Source organism: Falco naumanni, chromosome 3 (genome assembly GCF_017639655.2).
Source record: "Falco naumanni isolate bFalNau1 chromosome 3, bFalNau1.pat, whole genome shotgun sequence".
NCBI lineage: Eukaryota > Metazoa > Chordata > Aves > Falconiformes > Falconidae > Falco > Falco naumanni.
In genome coordinates this window covers 110,497,091-110,521,326 of record NC_054056.1, presented here as the reverse complement: position 1 = coordinate 110,521,326, position 24,236 = coordinate 110,497,091, and the positions used below count along the sequence as shown (strand labels likewise).

At 42.5% G+C, this 24,236-nt stretch overlaps 1 protein-coding gene across 1 annotated transcript in view; it reads right to left on the bottom strand.

Moving 5' to 3' along the window:
• The window catches only part of FBXL7 (F-box and leucine rich repeat protein 7), a 196,390-nt gene extending 174,442 nt beyond the window's left edge, over window positions 1–21,948 (bottom strand). Inside the window, exon 1 of the mRNA XM_040588152.1 lies at window positions 21,414–21,948. Within this exon, the coding sequence (XP_040444086.1) occupies window positions 21,414–21,450 (37 nt within the window). The 5' untranslated portion in view covers window positions 21,451–21,948. The remainder of the gene's footprint in view (window positions 1–21,413) is intronic.
• Window positions 21,949–24,236: the final 2,288 nt, after the last annotated feature.

Below are 24,236 nucleotides of genomic sequence, written 5' to 3'. Positions count from 1 at the left end.
GCTATGCAGCTTTCAGTCAGAGCTGTTATCAAGCTACAAGATCTGCTTTTTGCAGGATTCAGCCAATAATCACAGATAGTAAATGTGTCCATTTGCCAGTGTTCTATCCTTACCAAGAAGGAAACATAGGCTTCACAATCCTGTTCTTAAATCCCTGGAATGGCTTCAAGTCCATAAAGGAATTCTGCGCAAGTGATTTGAAATTCACAGGCCAGATCAACCTTCAAAACTTTTGCTGAAGAAGTTATGCCCAATAGCAACAGCATTTCTTCCGATGCAAAGCTTCTACGTGGATGAGAATCTCAGTTTAGACTGTTATAGCAGCAATAAATGGATTCTCCAATGGTACTTTATCTGACTTGATGAAACCATTACAGACTATGTTTGAAAATGTCTTTTTCCCCACATAAACCAAACTAAAATTAAGAGGGCTTATAGCTATAAAGAGCTGGTAGATTAGCTCTCACAATGTGCTCACCCTCAGTATTAAAGGTAGTCTCAGTGTTCTGAAGTAGAGACTTCCAGAAGAACAAGCATGCCTTCTGCATGCAAACAGAGGCTTAGACTTGTAGACAAAGTCACTCTCAGTGAAAGTTGCCCCAGTCAGACCCATCAAGTCCAAGCCAGGGCTTGGAGCTACAGCAGTCCCATGTGATACGGCAAAGTATTTGAGAAAAAGCTATTTCAGGGTAAGATGAACTCAAGCAACGATATGCTTCAAAGCTTTTACTGTAAAAATGTTTTGTAAAACCCATCCCTTATTGAGAGCTATTGAAAACAGATGAACAATAAAAATGCTTATGCAGGAAAAATAAAAAAGCTTGGAAAAAGGCAGCTTTAGTTCTTATGGTCCATAAATCCAATACTTAGGCATGTACTATACACGTGACAAAATTGAAATTCCAGAACCCTAGAACGGTCCTTCATAGTTCAACACAAATTCATGGAGCTTCAATTAATTTTATCATCTTGAAAGGAGGAATTCACTCAACTAGGTTAATACATTTTCACACAACAAGGCTGCGCTTTTGGAGTAAAGCTAGAAAAGCAACATTATACAGCAAGGAAAAAACAGGCTCACCCTCTCTAACGAAATTTCTCATATTGCTGCTGCTCTGTGGGGCTCAACCACAAGGTGTCAGAAACAAACATTTTCAGGTAAGTGTAGGCATGCGCGATCACAGTTTGCAGGCTTCCATTTTTGAACACAAAATATGACTACAGCTTTTTACTTCTCCTGACTACTGCAGTCAGTACAATTGTAACATTTCAAATAAGCAGCAGTGAAGAGCTAACAAGAAAAGCGCACCTACATATCTCATTTCTGCTTCAGATATCAGTCCCACTCCTAAAGAAAAGGATTCTAGCTTTCAGGTTCTGTCAAATAACTTTTCGTGTGATTTCATTTAAACTATTCTTACTTTGGGATTCGCTAAGGGTTGCTGTGGAGGATAGCAACCAGGCCAGAGGGATCTCTTGTTTCAGCCAGTACACCTATTTCAGCCTCTGGGCAAAGGTACTTCCAACGCCTTTAGAGAGAGAAACCTTGTGCATACAGCCCTTTTCTTCCAATTCCTACTTCTGCCACTGTTGATAACTGCCATTAAGATTTTAATTTAAAACATGAAATCGCTGGACACACACACAGTCACTATACAAACCCCGAGTGCTCCGTCTTGAGAGATCAGCTCCACAGTCAAAGTGCAGTATTTCTTAAGATAAGAGCAAAAAATAGTGTTAAACTCCATGACAGAAACGTAACAGCACAACACACAGAGTCTCTCCCTGATGGAAACCCATGCAAAAAGGTACTGCTCTGAAGGACAATCTCAGATGCCCACGTGTCACAGGGAAGGCAAGCAGTCCCACAGCAACACTCTCTCACAGGTCAAGTACATGTTTGGGGTTAGCAGAAAGCACACCAATTAATCCCAAGGAATCAGTCACTGTTTGAGGTTAGTATCAACCAAAAATAAAGTCTAAATAGCATTTTTACACCACACATGTGGCAACAACATTTTAAGAGAAAAGTGTTACTTTGTTACAAACGAGGCATAAAGTACTTTACAATAATTTATTTTATTGTCATTAAGTATTCAAAGAAGCAGAAACTCTAGTGTGTATACTATGGCCACTTGCCCAGGTTTAAGTTTTACATTTATTTTTTTGTTTATGCATCTGTTTAACCTAAAAATCGAACAGTTCAAGGCTACAAAAAAACAGAAGGCCAAAAAACTTTGCCTTGAACTTGCAGACCTGGTAGGTCATTTATCTTTAGAGCCACAGAGATAGAGTTTTCCCAAGATTGGAGATTCCCAATTCGTCAAGGCAGTACAGGATCATCCAGTATTTTACATCAGTTTCCTCACACTTAGGCAGAACATCTGTCCTTAGCATCTTCCACTACCATCTGCAGCTCCTAACTAGCAAAAGGAAAATCAAAACCATTTATTCTACTAAGTGAAAATGGAAGAAAATCCTGCCTACAGGCTTGCCTGCAGCTCTGGTGCCTACTTGAGAGCTCACCTACAGAGCCAGGAGGTTTTGCAAAACAGAGGTTTCTCCCTTTTCTACTCAGTAATCTGGCTCTGAATCTCTGGCTTCATTTCCCCCTCTGCTTTTCTGGAATGAAGGAGCCTTGATCCAGTTCTGTCACTAGATTTATGAGAAATGTGCAACAGAGACCAAGTGGGCAGCAAAGCCCAGTTCTGTCACTCCTAAATTTTCCTTTGCTTCAGAGGAGTTTGCTGGCTGCTATAATTTTGTTGGCCTTTCTTATTTCCTGTGCCTCTCACAGACAATAAACAGAAATATTCCAGACATTACTTTTTGTCTGGATCCCAAAAAGCATTTTCAAAACAACACAAGCCCTTGCAGTGCCCACTCTCCCACACTCCTCCTTAAACTACACAGCAGAGGACAAATACTTACTATCATCTAAGGAGATAACTGTGCCACTAAACAAGGGAAGAATGGCTTCTAAGCCACTTCACAGTTTATTCAAATGGGATTAGGAGGCGCAAGAAAAAAAATTTCAGGATGTTAAACACCTCTGGACAGTCAGAACTACACCAGTGCAGAATAAAACACTACCTGAGCTGCAGAGTCAAGCAGCAGTTGCAGTCAGCCAACCATCTCCACGTGGGAGCATACCCAAGGTTTCATTTACCTTGAAGATAGCCATTGAACTATGAGGAACTGTTGTTGGACAAGAGAGCAGCAGGCAACAGGATTAGTGGTGAACCCAAGGATCAGGGTACTAGGAGACAATCAGTGATGTTTGTGTCTCAGAATGCAATAATGTGAATCCAGACCGATCTCAGATTGAGGTTTGCTTTCAGCTGCAGAGAGACAATTTGAAAGGCAGCTCTTGAAGGAGCGATACCAGATTTGACCCAAAATTACAAACTTAAATTCCTTTGGCAGCTTCTGGATGGATTCATTACCTGTTCTTTTTTTAACCTCATTCAAACGTTCAAAGCCCTACCTGGAAAAATGAGAAAATCTTTCTTACCTAATCTTAACTGTTCCAGCATTGCTGCAGAGCTCTGTAGCAGTTCACACTGCAAGACAGCGCAGGAAGTAATTCAAGTGGCAAGCTTTCTTTAAAAAGAATTCTGAAAGCCTTTGTGTCACTTCTCTAAATGGTGTTATCTATCCATACAATTTTATTAAACCAGAAATCCATTACATGAAGATTTATTCTGAAGTGTAAGTGGCAAAGCAACTATAAAATATGAGGAGTTGTCCATCTACCACTCACAATTGACGTGATCTCTTCAGAGAAGTTTTCTTACTTCTCCTGCAAAGAGTCAACCTCCAAGAAAAAAAGAAACCAGCGGTACTCTTCCCAACTTAGAAAGCACTGAAAGGCTGCCTCATATGCCAGATATTTGAGGTGTTTTGGACTATAACCAAACAGGAAAGATGACATTAAGCTACTCTAGCTCTTTTTACCTACTGGGAAAAAGAAAGATAAGTCAGTCCTTTAGTAAATGGAAGACAGCAATAATTTTTTTTAAGTTCACAAAAGTTATGATAGCACAGCTCCACTTTATAGGTGTTGCTCTGCCACTGATCAGATGCAGCATCGCTGTATCCCCCATCACAGAACACCCCACCAAAAAATCCCAAGGGAATACCCATTTTATTGCATCTGGTGTCTCGTCTGAGCAGCAAACTAAGAATACATAACATCAATAAAATAATTTTCATATTTTAGTTCTCCAACTTTCCAAAGGGAATAGCCCTACAAAAAAAAAAAAAAAAAAACACACCAAAAAAACCACACACACACACCAAGGGCTGTCACATTTCACAGTCTCAATTCAATGTACTACATTAAGAGAGATTAACACAAAGCATTAGCATTGTTTGTATATATCGAATACATTCAAATAAAAATCACATTCTGCTTTTAATGAAGGTACTACTAAAGATTTTCATACCAAGAAAGTGTATATGTGTGGATATAAACTTCTTTTAAAAAAAACAGACAACACTGGTGAAAAGAAGAACACCTACATAAAACCCATCAGAGTTGAAAATGAGCGTATGTGATGAAGAGTACAGATTTTGCCAGTTTCTTTGTTTCTCAGCCTCACATAAAAGGAAGTCAGAGGGCATTTCTTTTCCTTCTCTGCCAAAGTTTGAAAAACATCACAGAAAACTGTTTATGAAAAATGCATACCATTGGTTTCTGATCTGCTGGCAACTAAAGTTATCAAGGCTCCACTGATACACTTCAGAAGACAGCCAGTCCTGAATGACTTTCCTGTGTGACTAATGTGGGCTGGACAGTCTCAAGGAAAGGATGGTGAGTCCGCCTTCCAGTCTTCTCACGCATTTAATTCTCGCATAATTTGTGCTGGGTTGTTTGAGCTTTTTCTTAGGTACAATTTAGTACATTTGACTGTTGCTATCGGAATATTGCAGAATACAGAATATTCAATAAAAAATTAATAACATATTTCCATTACTCAGATAAAGTATTTCAGAAATAAGCCACCATTTTAAATCACAAAGGTCGATGTTGATCACAGAACACCGCAAACTGTATTTTCAGCCTTAACTCTTCAAAGCCATTTTACTAGAACCAGATTGAAAACTACTTTGAGGATTCTTCCTAGAATTCTGGAGCTTAAAGTTTTAGAAATTCCATTACTTAGCACGTATACTAAGAAAAAAATAGGGGCTTAAAGTTAGTTATGAATGCAATTTTTTTCTTTTAAAATGCACTACTTTGTAAAACTAAAAGGCCAGAATATCAACAGCACTGCATAGTATGAACACACATCAGCTCCATTATATGCATTGACCTTCTAAAACTCTTCCTAAAGAATTTTACTGTCCAGGTATTTCTATTCTTATCACACAGCTTCACAGAAGTCCAAAATGTATTACTCACGTTGCAGTCCTGGTATTACCAACACAGGACTTCAGCTCTTCTGCAGGCAAATGCAAAACCTAAATACAATATCAAGGTGGTGGTGTTTGTTTCTTAACTTTTCCATGGTTCCATCATGAAGGATGATTAAAAAAGAAAAAAGATATTTAGTCCTTTTTTAAAAAGCACCCATTTAAAAAAAGCAGTAGACTCTTGTTCCAAAGTCAATAGGCTCAGCCATACCATGAGATAAGGTTCCTTTCTCAAAACTGAAACAAACTCAATTTTGATATTGCCATAGAAGAGAACAGCACTGAATACTACATATAATCGGCTAATCTTCCACCATTTTCAACCACCCAAACACACGCATATTAAAATCAGAAACATATCAGTTCACTAGATGATTCACTAGTGAAACAGACTGACCTGCTGTCTGTAAGGCATTCACTCAAAAAGTTTTTATTAATTGAAGAGAAGCTTCTACTGGGTACCAGTAAACCTCTCTTGAATGGTTCAGGAAAGATTTTTCTCTTGATCTTCTAAATACACACACACCTTTCCACTGCAACTCCACCTCTGTGCTTTCAGCTGTAAGACTCAAGGGTCTAGAAAACATAGTTGAGATTATGTTTAATTTTTTTTCTGAAACCTCCTATTGTCAAGTCTACAAAGAAAGTTTTGCAGCAAACTCCTCACATTGGAACAGCATATGTTGTTACAATGCAATAAATGCTGGGGGGGGGGTGGGGTGGGGCAATCTTCATCTTCAAATCAACTTAGAGTAGAAACCATTTCTAAAGCAGGGAAGAGATGGAAAGTTTTGTTAGTCTTAGTTCTGACATCGACTACTACCAGCTAAACAGCAGGCCCAGTTGTCCTACAACACTACTTGATTTAGGTAGCAATAATCTGTATTGACAACACGCATCCAAACCTATGAGTATGAAAGGGGGGACAGCAGCAGTTCTTGCTCTTAACAAAAGAGACTTTTCATTGAACACTACGGAACCTCAGATCAAATCCCATCCAGGTGATGTATAGCACATGCAAGAACTATGAAGAAGTTATGTATACTTTTTCCTCCTGGAGAAAGGTTCTAGAGAGAGGTAAGGAACTGCGGAGGATTTGAGGGACAGTTGGGAAAAGCTGAGTACAAAGGTATCACAGAGTAGAATTGCATGATTATCATAGAATTTCTGGAGAGTATGCTAAATCAAAGCAGATTAGAAATCAATGAAAACCCTGAGAATTCTTTGCAATTACCATTGAGCTCTCACATTGCTCATCCTGCACCTCCCAACACTGCTGCAGGTTACAAAAACAAAGACCAAAAGCAGCTATCATGTAAAACTGAAAATAAAATGCAGCGCACTTGTTTAAGTGCAGCCATGCTGCCTACTAGTTAAGGATTTGTGTGAAAGCCTGAGGAACTCTGGAGACATCACCCCCTTCCCCATCCTGCCCTCCCTTACCTGGGTAGATAAAACAGGCTTCCCCACCAGCCGTCTAGGGCTACAGCGCTAGGTTACTACATACCAATAGGTGAGCCTGATGCATCCATTACAGAGTTTTTGTACTAGACTGCACTCATCATTTCTGGAGAATGCTACCTACTGGAAAATTCACCATGCGAGATAAAGGGCATATCTTGTACAAAATGGTTGCTTTTGGGTATAAGCCAGCAGACTTGATGGCTCTCTGCATAGGGCTGCCCCGTGGCCAAGCACTACCATTTTCAGCGCTTGGTAAATACGTGATTTACTCAACTAATAAAGAAAAAGAAGAATTAGTGGTTGTGATTATACAGGGATTTTGTCCACACTCCACTTGCTATCCATAATCTGGCATCTACAGGGTTAAAGCAAGACTGTGTGAGGATTCTTCTCTCAAGTGTATAGTTAGAGACATGGCCTTGGCTCAAAAATACCTCCTAAATTTTCAGAATCCTTTGCAATTTGTCTTACATTTCCTCAAAACCATGGATGGCTAGCATTAGGAACAAGGCAGTTGTCAGTATGACTCAATTCATGACAAGACTAGGCTCTGTGTCCTACCTACCACACTCCTTTCAGCCAAGTGCCAATACCTCAATTAGGAGGAAAATTGAGGAAAACACGGGTAGGATTAATTGGCGCTTAAAAGGCACAAACAGACAAACCACACAACCACTAACAGCCAACTCTGCTGCGTGAAAGGCTCCTGTGTCTGACCAGGCTTGTTCTGGTTTAGATTCTAATCCCGTGGAAGCCAAACTTCACTTTCTAGGAATGTTTTTGCTCATGTAGGGACTTAATGAAGAAACCCTACACTTCGGAGAAGGGCACAGCAGGGGGAAGGGCAGGACGAGATCTTATCTACAGAATGGCATAAATTTATTTTCTATAGAAACTGAGGCCTGGCAAACTGGAAGCAGGAAACCCAGAAAGGAACGGGTCTGCAACATTCTCTTGTGTCCAGCTTCCGCTGCCAACATTTCTTCCTGTGCTCAAACACGGTAAGCAATAAGGTGGTTCAATTCCACTTTGTTAGCCAACCCACAACTAAAGAAATACGTACCATTTTTGAGATGCTGGGCAGTTATTCCAGTTCAGGTCTCAGAGACAGAAATACAACTTGACATACTACGTACTTTCATGGTGAGAAGCAAATTACATCGTTACCAAAGCCCTAAACAAGCACACAATATTTCAATGAATAAGCTCTCGGACAACCAAACAGATACTAATGCTTCCCCTTACTCACAATTCTGATGCTACCTCTTGATAAACTGTAAGCCCATTCACAGCTGGATAATTTCTCAGATATGAGCAAAGCGCTCTCTCATAGAACCTCCCGGAACCAGAGTCAAAGCTGGAAAAAAACAGTAATTGTTTGAGGGAGAGGAAATCTCACATTCACCTTTGTTCCAGCAGTTCCTGGCAAGAGAAATAAATACCCACAACAAGTATTCATGTTTCTTCATAAAGACAACCACACAGTGCAACAAAAGGTACACCCATGGGGGAATAAAGAGCAGTAATTTCCCAAGAGAAATGAAGGCATAAGCAAAATATTCGGCTCGTGCCTAATGAATGCCAAAAAAAACTTCATACTGGACTATGCTGCATACTCTATACATACAAAGGGAAAGAAAAAACATTTTTAAAATGTCACCTCTAAAATCTTTTATGTTTGAACAGTTTAATTCAGGCCCTGTGGATACAGTTCTGCTCCCACTATCTTTCATAAGTCTGATTATGTCACAGGCCATTTAGCCTTTCATCTTTCCAGAAAGTTACCCCCTCTCCCACACAGAACATTACTCCTTGAGCATTTATTAGCAGGTGAATTAACCTAAAGGTAGCTTTTCAGTACTAATACCAAAACGTAAATTCCATTGCCAAGTAACATGCTTTGGGTATTGCTACATCTAATGCTGTGTTGTACATGGCTTCAGTTTTAAACAGAAGATTCTAAACTGGGAATTATCTACTAGCACTTTAGAGCATTAAAAATTAACTGTATCATCTGGTAACGATTGTTCTTTGTTTTAAGAAGAAAATTTCAGACAGTCATTTTTCATAAGTGGATGAAATACAAACAGTTTCTTCTAAGCTTGAATATGACCATATCCCTTACACCATATTTTAAATAGGGGATTTAAATCCTTTTTGATCCAATTCTGGAATACTTGGAAAGAAGCAGATCTTTACATCAGCAGAATATGGATTACTGTTAAGTATTTTTAGCAGTCATAGCTACATCAACTTGAAAACTGCAGAAATTATTTCCTACCATAATTAACACAAATATAACTTCTTCATTAATTAAAGTCACAATCTGCATTTGCTAGAGAAGAAAAAAAAAAGTGATCCTGGGCCAGCTGTTCCTTCTGAAACAAGCAAAACTCCATAGGAGAAGCTTTTCATAAAAGCACAGACCATTTATGCTGCCAGAAACAGCAACAAAAAACCCAGAGCCAGATTTGACCACCACAACTCTTAGGAGGATTCTTGTATTTTATCTGTTCTTTGCCAAGAGAAAGCATAGTCATTGAGAAAAAGTGAGTTTCTTTATACAGTGGAAATGAAGAAGACTTTTTTTTTAAAAAAAAATGTTAATAAGGTAAAAATAAATCATAGCTGAAAAACTCCAAACCAGCTGTAGACACAAGTTTACAGAGCAGTGTTTAGAGACACTTAACTACTGTAAGACAGCCTCGACACTTGCCAGAACTTGCTACACTTGAACTCTATTGCTTCTGAAAGCCTGGTAGTACCTTTTGTAAGCAGAAGTGACCAATAGAAGTACAGGAGGATGAAGTTAGGAAACACCTAAACAAACTGGACAGACATAAATCCATGAGACCTGATGGGATGCACTTCTGTGGGCTGAGTGATCTGGCCAGCGCCATGGCAAGGTCACTCTCAATTATCTTAGAAAGGTCATGGCAGTCAAGAGAGGTTCTTGAGGACTAGACAGAAGCAAAAATCACCCTGATCTTCAAGAAGGGCAGGGAGGGCAATCTAGGCAGTCAAAGGCTAGTCAGCCTCACCTCAGTCCTGGAAAAGTGACAGAAAAATTTCCAAAAGGGTGATAGGGAATCACTAGTGTGGATTTATAACTGGAAATCATGCCTGACCAATTTGTCAGAAATCGATAATGAAACAACTGGCTCAGTGGATGAGAGGAGTACAGCAGATGTGGTTTATCCTGACCTCAGTAAGACTTTCCAACTCTGTTTCCTGCAGCACCTTCACAGACAAACTGATGAAGCACAGACTAGCTAAATGGACAGTGAGAACTGACTGATGTGCCAAGGTCAAACTGTTGTGATCAACAGCATGAAGCGCAGCTGGAGCTCCAGCACTAGTGGTGACCTGAATGATGGGACAGAGTGCACCCTCAACAAGTTCACAGATGACACAAAACTAGGAGCGACTGATGCACCAAAGCATTGCTACTATTCAGACAGACCTCAACAAGATGACAAATGGGCCGACAAGAGCCTCAGGAAGGTAGTTCAACAAAAGGAAGTGCAGAATCCTGCACCTGGGGAGGTATCACCAGCTGGAATGCAGCTTGGCAGAAAAGGATCTGGGGATTCTGGTGGACACCAAGCTGAACATGAGCCAATAGTGTGGCCTTGCAGCAAAGGAGGCCAACTGTATTCCCAGCCTGCATCGTCAGCAGGAAGCATTGCTCACAGATTGAGAGAGTTGATCCTTCCTCACTGCTCAGCATTGGTGAGGCTATGTATGGAGTGCTGGGTCCAGTTCTGGGCTCACTAGTACAAGAGAGACATAAACACACTGGAGAGCGCCCAGCAAAGAGCCACAAATATGATTAAAGGATTGGAGTGTCTGACACACAAGGACAGACTTGGAGAGCCAGGACAATTTACCCTGGAGAAGAGAAGGGCCAGAGAAAATCTTATTGATGTATATAAATACCTAGAGAGGAGAGAAAGTAGAGTAAGGACAGAGCCAGGCTCTTCTCACTGACAGCCAGTGAACAGGCACCAACTGAAATATAAGCACTTCCATTTAAACATAATCAAGTTTTTTGTTGGGGTTTTGTGGGTTGTTTTTTTTTTAATCTACAGGTGACTGAGTACAGTCTCCATCTTTGGAGGTGCTCAAAAATCTGACTGCACATGGTTCTGGGCAACTTGCTCTAAGTGACTCTGTTTTGAGCAGTGTGTTGGATTAGAGATCTCCAGAGATGTCATTTCCAGTCTGTGAGTTTGCATACTTCGGGCTCTAAAGATGACATTGAGTTATGGCCAGGAGTTCATTGAAAATGGTCTAATGTAAATTTTACTGCCTGTACTGATCTCCACTGGCAGTCTACTATGCCAGAACAAGAGAGCAATTCCTCAGCAAGAAGCTCTGCCATAAGAGCACCTATGTTCTCAAACCCTGCTGAAGACAGATGGGGATTTTCAAGCTTGTTGGCTACAAAAAGAGTACAATCAAACATCAGCTCAAGGAGGAAGGTCAGCTACTAGATCTTCTTGACATAAAAGAGCATACTGTTACTTTCAACTTAATGCTAGCATGGCTAACTGGAATTGAAATCCTTCTACTAAAAGGCTTTTATTTATATCTATTTTAGTAAATCCTAAAGTTCCAAAAATTCTGAAAGGATGAGTCATAGTAGTATAATATAAACAAATTTCACCACATATTTCAGCAATAGCTTATTGTTTCCATCATCTTAGTTTAAAAGAATTGATGTGAGACCCCACCTGGAGTACAGTGTCCAGCTCTGGAGCCCTCAGCACAGGAGACACGTGGACCTGTTGAAGCAAGTCCAGAGGAGGGCCACAAAAACAGAGGGATGGAGCACCTCCCCACTGAAGAAAGGCTGAAAGAGTTGGGGTTGTTGAGCCTGAACAAAAGGCAGCTCCAGGGAGACCATATTGCAGTTTTTCAATACTTGAAGGGGGTTATAAGAAAGAGGAGACAAACTTTTTAGCAAGGCCTGTAGTATATAGGACAAGGGGTAATGGTTTTAGACTAGAAGAGGGTAGATTCAAACTAGATAGGAGGAAGAAATTTTTTACAGTGAGGGTGGTGAAACACTGGAACAGGTTGCCCAGAGAGGTGGTAGATGCCCCATCCCTGGAAACATTCAGGGTCAGGCTGGGCAGGGCTCCAAGCAACCTGGTCTAGTTGAAGATGACCCTGCTCATTGCAGGGGGGTTGGACTAAGTCACCTTTAAAGGTCCCTTCCAACCCAAACTATTCTAAGTTGATGCCACAAGCAACTTCCTTACAAACTGTCAGAGAAAAGGCAAATGGAATATGGAGAATAGAAATATGCTTTACTAGGTACTACAGAAAAGGTGATCTGTTCAGTACTTCTGTTGTTGACTAGCTGTGGCTTTTTGTCTTACACTCCAGCGGTGAGCTAGGTCAAGTACTACCATTACTGTGCCAGTGACAAAACGACATGTTTCGTAAGAACCACAAGCACTCTAAGGAGCTCTCCAACATACATGTACTTTCTGCTCATCAGTCCCCACAATAGCTGTACTTTCTCTCAAGGATAGGATTTAAATTAAATACTAGTTAAGCAATTATTACACCATTTAAGCAAAAAAACTCCAAGTTCTTCTATACCATGCAGTCACACACAGAAAGAGGGTTGTGGGCAATCTGGGAACAAATTAACATCAGAGCTTTAGAAAGATGGCCTGCTTCTACACAATGCACGCAGTCATACAGGCAATAAAAGCCTGGGATGCCCACGAACTGACAAGATTACACTTGTAACCAGACAACTACTTGATCCAAATTCTCCTTTCAATGTCAAACAAGCCTGTGTGACTCTTGATCAAAGGAGTTCTTCCTAGTTAACATTCACTGATATTATGCCAGTGTTTCTGGCTTCTCCTTTTTTCTTTCTTAAGAAAGCAAACAAACGAATCTGACCACATAACCGGTCCTTTTATAATATCATCTGAAAATTTCATTAGTGTTTTTACAGGAACAGAGAAGAAAATTTGTCAATGAAAATGATCTTCCTCAAGAGTAAAACACCTTCCTCCAAGTTAGTATGCTAATTGAGAAGACTTCAGTATAGTACTCCTACATCTATTACACACGTTTGTACACATATCCCCAAGAAAGAAAAGCATCCCATGATTTAAGATGTTCATTTGACAAATTTATGTATTTCAGAGAGGTATTTCCTGATTGAAAACAGGGGCATGAAAGAGGGCTTCCTGTTTCTCTCTTTGCTCCAAGAAGGGTCTTGGGAATAGTTTACCAGCACAGCCTGCCTGGAACACAGAGCTCCAAGTTTAGTACTGTACAACCACACACACTATTAAGGCAAGGATATGATGGCAGCGCAAGTCTAACTACATGACTCAGCTCAAGAGCCACTATGCCACCTGTTTCTGAACTCAAGTTGCTGTGTCATGCAATTTCCTATTTCAATTCTGCAAACAGATATGTCAGAAAAAAACCCATTCCTGCTGAACAAAGATCCACTAAAATCAGACCAATAACTGATACACTGCTCTAGATTTGTTTAAAAAGTCATGCACATAAACAAAACCTGGCATTGCCTTTGCAGCAAACAGTACTGTTGAGCACAGGAAGGAAAAAAAACTCCCAATGCCATGCAGTTCCCTACAGTAATTACCCAATTCAAACAAACATAGATGTGTGTTAAATACCCATTTGCGTGGACAACATGGTCCATCTTCCAACATGGGTTTCAACTTGGTGGGGTGTAAGAAATGCATATAGGAAAAAGAGAGAGAAGAAAAAATGACCCAACAATTTTTCCCCCGTTTACTTAAGGTAGGGGTCACAGAAGTATATAGGGTGAAGAGATCTACTTTGCCAAGAATTTACTTTTGTTGAATTTGGATACTGGCATGGAGTTGGAAACTTTTCCTTAAATATTTGTTCAAACACAGCCAACTCAAGCCTTTCCTTTAAGGCAATATTTGAAACTGTTCCTATTCCAAGCTTTCCTGCAGTTTAGTCTATATAACACAATCACAACAGCACTGCTTTACACCTCCATGTAGAATATATATGAGAGCATTTCTCTGATCAGCACAATTTACTCCTATTTGTTTCTGCTCTAGAGCTTCTTGGAGTAAAGACCCTTGCTTTGGTCAATACACAGACTAACAATTACTTGAGAAAAATGCCCATGCTCCCTGCTGAATTCTCCTTCTGTATGAACAGACAGATACCACAGGAGCAAACATGTAAGAGGCGTGATCTAGGGTAACGGGGACTCTTCTTTAATGACCTACAGCCTAACGCCGAGCTGACAGCAGCTCCTCTATGCTTCTATTCCTCCAAAGAGGTCTTCCAAAAAAACTGTTCTTAATGTGGTGTCTGTGCTAGAAGGCACACAGGCAGACTTGGAACTGAAGTGAGGGTTATGATCCAACAGAACTAATAGCTTTTCCCCAAGGTCAGATACAGCAACACTACTAGTACTCAATTTAAATGCTACTTGAGTAACAAAGTCCTGCAGAATATCTATCCAATCACAAGTTGTACATCTGTACACCTGGACAATGCAGCGTATTTCTTTTCCTTATGAAGAAGGAACAGATTCTATAGGCAGCCCACGAACTGTTTTTCAAGTTTTGAAGGATTTTACTCCTTAATGAAATAGTTGTCCTATTTTAGCAAAGCACATGCCCTGTATTAAAGAATACAGACATAGCTGACTACAAGCAGAAACAAACCACTTGTGTATTCAGCCTTCAAATATCATCCACTGCCTCCTGCCCATTGCTTTCCTAACACAAACAAGACCCACAAAGAAGCAAACCAGTTCCTAGTCAGGAATTATTCACAGAAGCGAGAAATCCAGAAGTAGCCAAAGGACCGAAAACGCCAGAAAGTGCCGAGACTTTGGGGGTTAGCACTTTAGACTTAAACCCATGTACCCAGTTCTGAATACACATTGGTACTTTTCCACAAGGAATCACATAGTATCAACTTCAGCTTTGATTTTATGAAGTCCAGTTTGGTAGAAGGACTTTCTTTCAAAAGAACAGAAAAAGCCTTATTTTAGGAAAGTTACCAAAACAATCTCATTTCCTTCCCTGCCTGTGGGGAGCGGGTAAAAGGACTAGGACGTGCAAGTCCTAGGCTCCTACTACGTTAGATGGGATGGGTCTGATGGAAGCTTTCCATGTCATGCATCACCAGCATCAAAGTTTATTCAGGCCTCTGACTGGCACTCAGTTAACCATTTTTATTTTTTTTTTAATGTACAAAAGAAAGACCATCCAGTTAATCTTGCACCAGCTTGAAGCAGCCATCCAAGTCAAACTCCCTAGAGTACAGTTAGTTAGCTTATATCTATTAACAAAGTAATAATGATAAAACAAGGGACCCTACCTTCCCCCATAAGCATTTTATGGGAGAGTAACATTTTATGGAACATGTGTGTGAGCCACTAAGTTCTGCTTTCTATGAAACTACAGGTAACATTAGCAACTTTTTAAAGCCTAAATCCCCCACAAATCTCTTACTCTATGTGTGTGTGTATATATATACACACATGTCTGCATACACACATACACAGTTCATTTTTGAAGAAAAAAAATTCTGGATTATGAGAAACTGAAAGCAGCACAGCAGCTAAGTGCTGCATTCAACCCTTCTTCTGCCCCACCATGTGATCTGGACAACAAGCAGCAACATAAGCACTGAGCTTCGAGTAAATTTACTTTGTGGAGCCAAACCAAGTAAACATACACACACACACACAATCCTTTTGCATTGCTCAGTTGAAAGTTACATTAAAAAGAATATCATAAGCAGCATTTATGAAGGTTACTTTTGGTTAGCAGCAGTTGGCCACTGTCAGAGTGCAAATTCACTTTTAAGAATCAACATTGCTTGAAGGATTGGCATTTTGAATGCCACTGTATTTCCTGTCCTAGCTTTGCTGTTACGAGGCAAGTCTCAACTCCCTCAACGCAGCAAAGTGGAATCCAGCTAAAGATAAAATGCAGGAATCAACTATGGCCGAGCACCAGAAAGCAGAACACAATCGCATAAATAAGTGCAACACAAAAAGTGTCATTGAGCAGCACTGTAATATTTACAGTAGTGCTATGGAGAGCGTTATGGTTCAGTTGCAGCTATTATGCACTGGGGAGGTGTATGAGAGAAGACTAGCCAAACTAGAACACACACACAAAGAATTCTACAAGAGCAGCAAGATATATTATCTCCTTAGAACACCTGGGAATGGGCAGAACAGCAAGGAAGATAGTGGTAAGCGCTATACACTAAACTTCACATTTAACACATCAGATAGTAATGTGTAAATGCAACCAGGACATCAAAACAAAACAGGGAAAAAACTGCACAGCCTAGGAGCCATTTAGCACCTAACTTGATGAGACACTTCACTTGACTACAGGAATCTCATGGAGTGGAAAAAGATAAATACCAGAATCAAAAACTGGCCTTGCCACTGAAAACGCGATGCACAGAGATGACACCTTGAGGGGTGGAGGAGCCCACAATTTTGTAATTATTCACTAAAAGCTAATTTACTGTCTTTCACATTCCCTTACCCTCATTAAAATATCCTGTCAGGCTCCACAGGTTCTAGTGGTTAGCATAAACCATTGGTAAACAATTATCATTCAACTCTAAACAAAATAGCTCACCCATTACTAACACCATTTCTCTAGTGCAAGACCACCACATGACACTGCTCTTCACACCTGACATAAGCACTGCATGTGAAATTAATCTACCAACACCTTGTGGGGAAACAAAACCTACACTTACACAGAAGTCTATAGATTCTGAATAACAGAACTTTTGGATTTAAAAAGATTTCCATACACAACATCCGATGTCTTAAAACACTTGCCATCACTGAATTAGGAGAGACCTAGTCTGAAATCAAAGGTAGCATTCACAAGGAGTTACTGTGTTCAACAGCATCCTCAAGAAAGAGGACTCAAGTATGAAACAGTAGGTCCACAAAGGAGATCTTAACCATTTCTCCCTGCTGAAGGGAGAGATTTAAGAGTAACCTAATCCAGAGTAAACACAGACTGACCCATTTCACCACAGTGCTACATGCTGGCAATCCCTAGAAAGCTTCAGCTACTGTACACCAGCTCACACACCATCATAGTTAAAGCCACCTTTGTGAACCGTGCTGCCTGTGCTTTGTGGCAACTATATCCCATAACGTAGGCAGGTTTCTGCACTGGCACTTATATTAGGCAGACACTGGGATCTACACAGGAATTCTCCCTCCAAGTGGTATGTGACTAGAAAATGCCACAAGTTTGGAGAAAGGATGTTTTCAAAACCAGAACTGAGTTAAAGTTATCCCCAAAGAGTTTCCATTTAAATCTTCCCAAATTAAACATTCAGATTCAAAAAGAAAGAAAAAAAAAAGTTTGTCAGCAAGGCTTGTGATTCGGGAAGGATGTTGATTTCCTTGCCTAAGCTACCATTTCATCTATCTTTCCCTTGCCATCCTCTGACCAGGCTCCTGTGTTTTATCAAGTCTTTCATGATACATTTTAGCTGCTGCAGGCTGTCACCAACCCTCTCTAGACCAGCTTCTGGAAGGAGATAGCGCAGGAGATACTCAAAGGAAGTTTTATCAACCACTGCAGCAATCTGGACAGTTGACTCGTTAAAAAGACACCCCTTCATGAGGTCCGAACATTGGTATCGTCAAAATGTTGTACCATTATTTAGCTGCTTTCAAATTTGACTGCTTCTCAGGTTTCGTGATTTAATGAAGTAGTCACTTGGGAAGAAGACAAGCTTGAAAAGTTACGGTTATTTTGTAAAGCAGCCATCCCACCTCAATGCCACAGCTTCCTTTCATATGCAAGAACACCAACTGCTCCTCCAACTCATGCCACAAAGCCAATTTTGTTATGAAACAGAAGCTTGCAATTTTAAAGCCCTCGTGTTGTGGATGCCAAATTGTCTTGGGTGCTAAGAGGGACAGCGTTCAGTCACCTTTTCCCAAAAAAAGCAGGTAAATGCCAGCTGCTACCCACTCCAAGACAGGCTCTACAGCCAGCACCCAACTGGCCTCACACCCAGCACACGCAAGGCTATCCTGCGCAGAACTGTTACAGACACCATGAGCAGCAAAGTACGAACAGCAGCTGCCTAGGTGTCTGATAACTCAGCAATAAAGTGCAATACACTTCAGTTCGGCCTCCTCATCAGTGATGATGAATACTGCCTTCTTTGCTCAGCTTCAATTCTCTTTAGCAATACATTTTGACAAAGGTCCTTGAACAAAACCCCCTGATTTCTGATAGCTTCTACAACAGGCTGCTCCTTCTGCTATTGGACATGAGGTATGCATGTCTCCTCTTATTTAAAAATCAAGCAAAGAACTAAATCAATGACAGAAAACAAATTATGTATCCCTGAGGCAAGAAAGTGAAGGACAAAGATAAGCACTCTTGCTAAGGTAACTGATGATACATTTCTACCGCAGAAGCAAAAGTCTTACAAGAACTGCTCCATGATCAAATGGATTTCTTGCTCCAGTGATCTATTAGCTTCAGCCGTGCTATTCAAATATGACTGCTAGAACATATTCAGAAAGACTAATTTCAAGCTTTAACACTTCAGTTGGAATCTACTGCACACTATGTTAAGTCTGAAACCTCAGGCTCCATATTTCTCTAGGTAAACAAGCTTTCAGAAATAGTCTGACTAAGGCCAAATGAAAACTAGGAAAATAAACTTGTATGGAATAATTTACTTTTAAAAAGAGGTAAACTCCTGTAGACAAAGTTTAGTGTACTTTTTTTTTTTACATGGGTGTTGTGGTCATAATCCATCTGCATAACATTTTTTCAGAAAAGCAATTTTATTCACATTTAAGATTCATTCACAGCAAGTTTTAGCCTCTTTTAGAAAATTAAATTTATGGAAAACAGATATACTCAAAGGTGCCAGGAACTATTCAGCAAACTCTGTAAACAATCCAATTTAGACTCTTCAAGCATCCAACTCTCCATCTTAACATGACAATTGGAGCTTCTGATAAAATTCTATTCCATAAAGTCTTGGACAAGCAAATAAATAAAGGCAGTACAGTGTAGCTTACCTGATCAGTCACCAACACTCAGACAGCTGCTTGATACTGACATACACCGTGTCTATGTGAATTTCAAAGCATTGCCTAATACCTGCAAGTGTAACAATGTAACAATCTGTGCAAAACCTAATTTCCCAGTAAATAACATTATCGAATGTTTCCAAAGTGGCATTTTGAATAGGAGTTATCCTTGCCCTGATGTATCTCTTCAGCTTTGAGATGAGAACAACAATTCAGGCAAATTCATGGCATTCCACAGTTCCACAGCAGATGGGAAGGCTGCGTGAAAAACAGCCATTTTAAAAATAATTTCCAGTTGTCTTTCCAAAATCTCACCCAAAATATTAGCAAGCAGCAAATGAGAAAACAGCATTGAAGAAGTTCAGCTAACAAAGGTACTTTTCTCCACCCCTACAACGGCATGCCACAGTACAATGTTAACCTACAAAGCCCACTATGCTGAGAAGTATGTGCCACATAGCTAACCACAGATGCCACTTTGTGAACTTCAACCCAGATATTTCGGTTGCTTTTGAAGCACACAGCAATCGGGTGTTTCCTCAGAGTGCTACCCTTCCACCTGGGGTCATAATCACATCCCATTAAGAAGCACCTTTGTATGGCAATTAAGCAGTTCAGTTGTCAAAGGCACCAAAAGCCGCAGCAGCTTATGAAAAAAAGGCCTCACTTTATCAGATTTAGATTTGTTCTCCTCTGCATCACCCAGAAAGAAAGGAGCAAACAAAAGCTTCTAAGTTTCACAGTAATTGATGCTGCACAGAAGCTGCCAGGAAACCCAGATCTGTAAGCACACTAATGGTTCATGGGACAAGTTACCTAAACATAAACGTTTCGGCCACGGGGTTTGGAGATTTTTTTTTAATCTATTTGTACTGTCTTTCATTTTTTAAACGAGTACTCTACCTATTTCTTAACCCAGGTAATGGTCTGTACTGCAAAGATTAATTTGCCACATCTGGTCTGCATTCCCAGGATCCAACCTCCACTCTGACTGGAGGAAAGAGGTGAACTAATTAAGAATACCCTAATTGCACCAATCCTCCTCTTCCTCGCTGTTCCTGACAGGTAGTTCTGGAAGAGCAAAGCTCTCCTCTACTTCACCGATGGCTGCAGAAGACTCAGTGTCCATCACATTCCTCCCCCAAAATTGTGCATTAATTGAAGCATTCCTCTGATCTCACGGGAAAGCTCAGGGATGCGGCCATGCCTTCCTATCATCAAGCTAAACACCCCTCGGCAATGTGATTTTTTGCAAGTGACCAGAACTATAAACACTGAACCTTTCAACTCTGGGGACAAACTCAGATTTCTCTTTTTAGGAGGAATCAAAGAGGCTTTGATTGCAACTGCCAGGTTCACCCTGTTTATGCAGAATAGCGATGGTATTGAGCGAGTGAGACCTTACAACAATGAGAGTATCTTTAGCTTAAAGCTTCTGACTTCAACTCTTCCGAAAGCAGAGCTCATTTGGCAGTAAATGAAAGGAACCGCAGAATCTGTTCGAAAAGCGGTGGTTTTCCCCTTTCCTTTTCACAATCTCCATGCATATTTTGGATGTGAGAGAGGTGTATTCTTTGGCAGTTGCCTTCTGGACTCCCAAGAAACCGAGCAGAACCATCTCCCTCGCTCCACCCACAAACCCTCAGCAACAACAAAAAAAAAAAAGGGGGGGGGGGGGATGATGTGGTGATCCTATATTGTTGCCCAGTACTATAAGAAGAGACATATATCCTATACGGTTGCCTAAATAGTATCAGGGCAACACATATACAAGACAGCTAGAAGTTAAAGAAAGCCTAAAACTAGCTGGCAGGAAGACAAACTTTCTGTACTTGCCATTGGCTTCCCTGACACCAGCTGAGGGTTCCAGTAGTCCTTCACACCAGCAAAGCAGCTGAAATTCATCCCTGATGCAACTCCAGCGAGACTAATAGGTTTCCACAAGAATGAATCAGGCCCTGTATATCTAAAACCGAGCCCACTAAAGTTTCACTGAAGCGAAATTGCAGGAGTATAATCTATGGATAACAGCTGGAGAACATTAACTCTCCCCCCCTCCTCTTCCCGGGGTTAATTTTTTTTCTTTCTGTTCAGACAGGAAGCAGTCATATACCATACTGCATAATATAAGGATCCTGGGATATAAAAGACAAGTAGAAAAGGATTACAAAGAGCGCTCTAGAAGTTTTGAGCGGAGTTAGGCTGCTATAACCCCTGAACTGCCTCTACGTTTTAAGCCCCACCGCTGCCCCTGCATCACGAATTGAGGCAGCAGTTACCTCCCATCCATTAAAAAAAAAAAAAAAAAAACAACCAAAAAAAAAGCAAAAAAAAAAAAACCACCACACACAAACCAGCAAATATAATTAAGGGTATTTAAGGGTCTGGGCGCCGCGGTTCCCGGCCCCCCGCCGCTCACCCTCGCTGCCGCACTGCTTGCCATTGTTCGCGCCCATCCTGCCCGCCTCATGCCCGCCGCCTCCCCACGCCGCCGCGCAGCATCTCCACCGCGGGGCGCCGAGCGGCCGCGGCTGATGGATCGGGGCCGGGGGGTGGGGGGGAGCCCCCAGGAGTTTTCACAGCGACATGTCCAAAGCAGCCGGACAACTTCCTCCGCGTCTTCTCGGGTGGCCGACACCCACCCTTTCCCCCTCAAAAAAAAAAAAAAAAAAAAAAAAAAAAAAAAGACGGGGGGGGGAGGGGGGAGGGCGTAAAAAAAGCGATGTATCGGCACGCCTTCCCCGCCCCGGTTCGCAGCCGGGGTGCCCGGGCAGGGGAGGCGGCTCCAGTTATAATCCACAAGCAGGACGGGCGGGACGGCCCCCGGGCGCAGGCTCCACCGCCCCGCGGCCGGCGCGGGGGCTCCCCCGATGCTCCAGCGCCGCTCCGCCGCCGCCGCCTCCCCCGGGAAGCCGCCGCCAGCCACTTGTTGCCCGGGGAGGGAGGAAGGGGAAAGCCGCCGCCGCAGACTTTTGTTAGCGGCAGGCGCCTCCTCCCGGCGCCCAGCACCGCCGGGCCGGGGGGAGGGAGGGAGGACGGAGCCCAGAGCCAGCCCCAGCCTTTAAAGGCACAGCGCCCGCCCGGGGGCTCCCCCGCCGGCCGTGCCCCAGCCCAGCGCCCCGGGGGCCGCCGGCCCGGCCTTCCTGCCCTTCCCCTGGCAGCGCCTGCCCCAGCCCCTCGTCCCGGCCCTCCTCAGCTCGCCTCCGGCCGTGCCCTGGCGGGCGGCTGCCGGGCGCTCCCCGCGGGGGCCGAGCCCCGGGGCCGCTGCGGCGGGGGCTGCGCAGGGAGCCGGCCGGGGCGGCACCGCAGGCGGCTCGCCCGCACCCCCGGGGGTCGGGCGCTGCGGGCCGGGCACCCGCTTGGCGCCCCCCGCCCGGCGCCGCTCGGAGCTGTCGGAAAGGCGCCGGGGTACGGGGCAGCCGCGCCGGAGGGTGTCTGCCTGCCCCTCCCCGGCTTTCCGGGCTGCGTCCTCCTGGGCAAACAGGCTTCCCGCAGGCACTCAACAACTGTGCATCGCTCCTGGCCTTTGCCACCGCATCGAAGAAAAAACCCAGCTGTTTAACATCCCTAAATTAGTTAATCAAGTATCCTATAGGGTTGGTGCTTTGAGGTGGAATGTTCCTATTTAATTCAGCTTTCTTAAACAGTTGCTTCTTCTTTCACCCCAAAAGACAAGCTTTTCAACTCTGAAGACCTGTGGGGATTGTCACGAAACCAGAGGCAATATATGACCATTCCGTTCCAGTGTTGGGGCCGTTACTACAAACCCTGATAGGGACTCACCTACCATTACCGATGCCATCTGTCGGGACTTTACATACCTGAAATGGTGGAGTACCCTCGAGTGGCGTGGAGACACCGCTAATGCAGTGAGGGCCTTCGAGGGCAGCCCGCCCTAGCAGCAGAATTGGGAATCGAGGTTTTTGTGACCGCCGGGGAGTCCACACCTCTTCTGCCTGGCAAAAGGGGCTGGGATACAAAAGCGGTGTCAAATGGGAGTGAGGGGAAACTGCGTGTGAACAGGTTGATACTGAAACTGCCAGTCTTGAGAGGATGCTTGCCCCCAAAAGGTCAACAATAAAGTAACAAAAAGGACAGCGAAGCTTGCTCTATCTAGACAACTGTTACCCAGATCAAGTGGTAATTGGGGGTTACCAAAGGATTTTTGGAAAAGAGTCAGATTGAAAAGAAGTGAAAAAGAAGGATGAATGTTTGCAATAGATGGAGGGACGCCTCGGAGCAAACATGGAGCAGCAGTCCAACCTGGTTTGACACTGTCAAAAGCCACCCCACTGGCACCTTGCCTCTGCCTGACGGCCCTGGCTCCCTGTCTGGTGGCCGGCCGGGGTGAGACAAGCAGGGATCCACACCCCGGGTGTGTGAGGGAACTTGTGGCACAGAGAGCAGCACAGGTACAGGTAACTGCATCTAAAATACGGGTTATGCAGGTACCTGCAGGAGGTGTGTGCAAATCAGGGGGCCCACAGCCCTGGGACTGAGGTGTGCACTTGCATCTCACAGTCTGGGGAGCAGCATGCCCACGGCCATGCGTGTGTGAGGCTAGGGCTCTTTAGGATTATTTATAGAAGGGTCTCGAGAAGTTACTAGCTGTTTACTGACTTTTTGCAAGTATCTACCATTGTGGTTTATGTGTGGCGTTGCTGACACTGATCAGCATACGGCTCACTGATTGCCAGGTCATTACATGTCCTTATTAAAAAGACAAAACTGCTTTAATCCTGATTTGATTTAAACAATGAGTTGAGCACTTTTCCCTGTGCCACACTATGATGTTATGTATGAAAAAGCCTGTCTTCCTAAATATATCACAACACTCACAAGACAATTACTTCATGTACAGATAATTCTGAGCAAATTACATCTTTGTCAACATATGCAAATGGCATATGAAAATGCAGAGGCAAAAGCATCAACACTGACAGCACTACAGAGGAAGCTTCTAAAGCCTGAAGTTTTGGTGATGGGAGATTAACTTAAAAAGAAAAAAAATGTGCATTTTCTTTAAGAAGTGGGGGAATTACCTGAAGCTAAAAAGAGTACCAGCGGCACAGATGACGGACTAGTAAGTGGGCAATGTTCATTAGGCTTTAATCCCAGGAGATACTGGTCATTAATGCTTCTTGTGGAAGTTTTGGTCCTGATTCAAGATGACTACACACACCCTTCATTTCTCAAAAAAAAGTGAAGGTCTAAGAAAATATTGCCTTCTTGGGTCAGACTC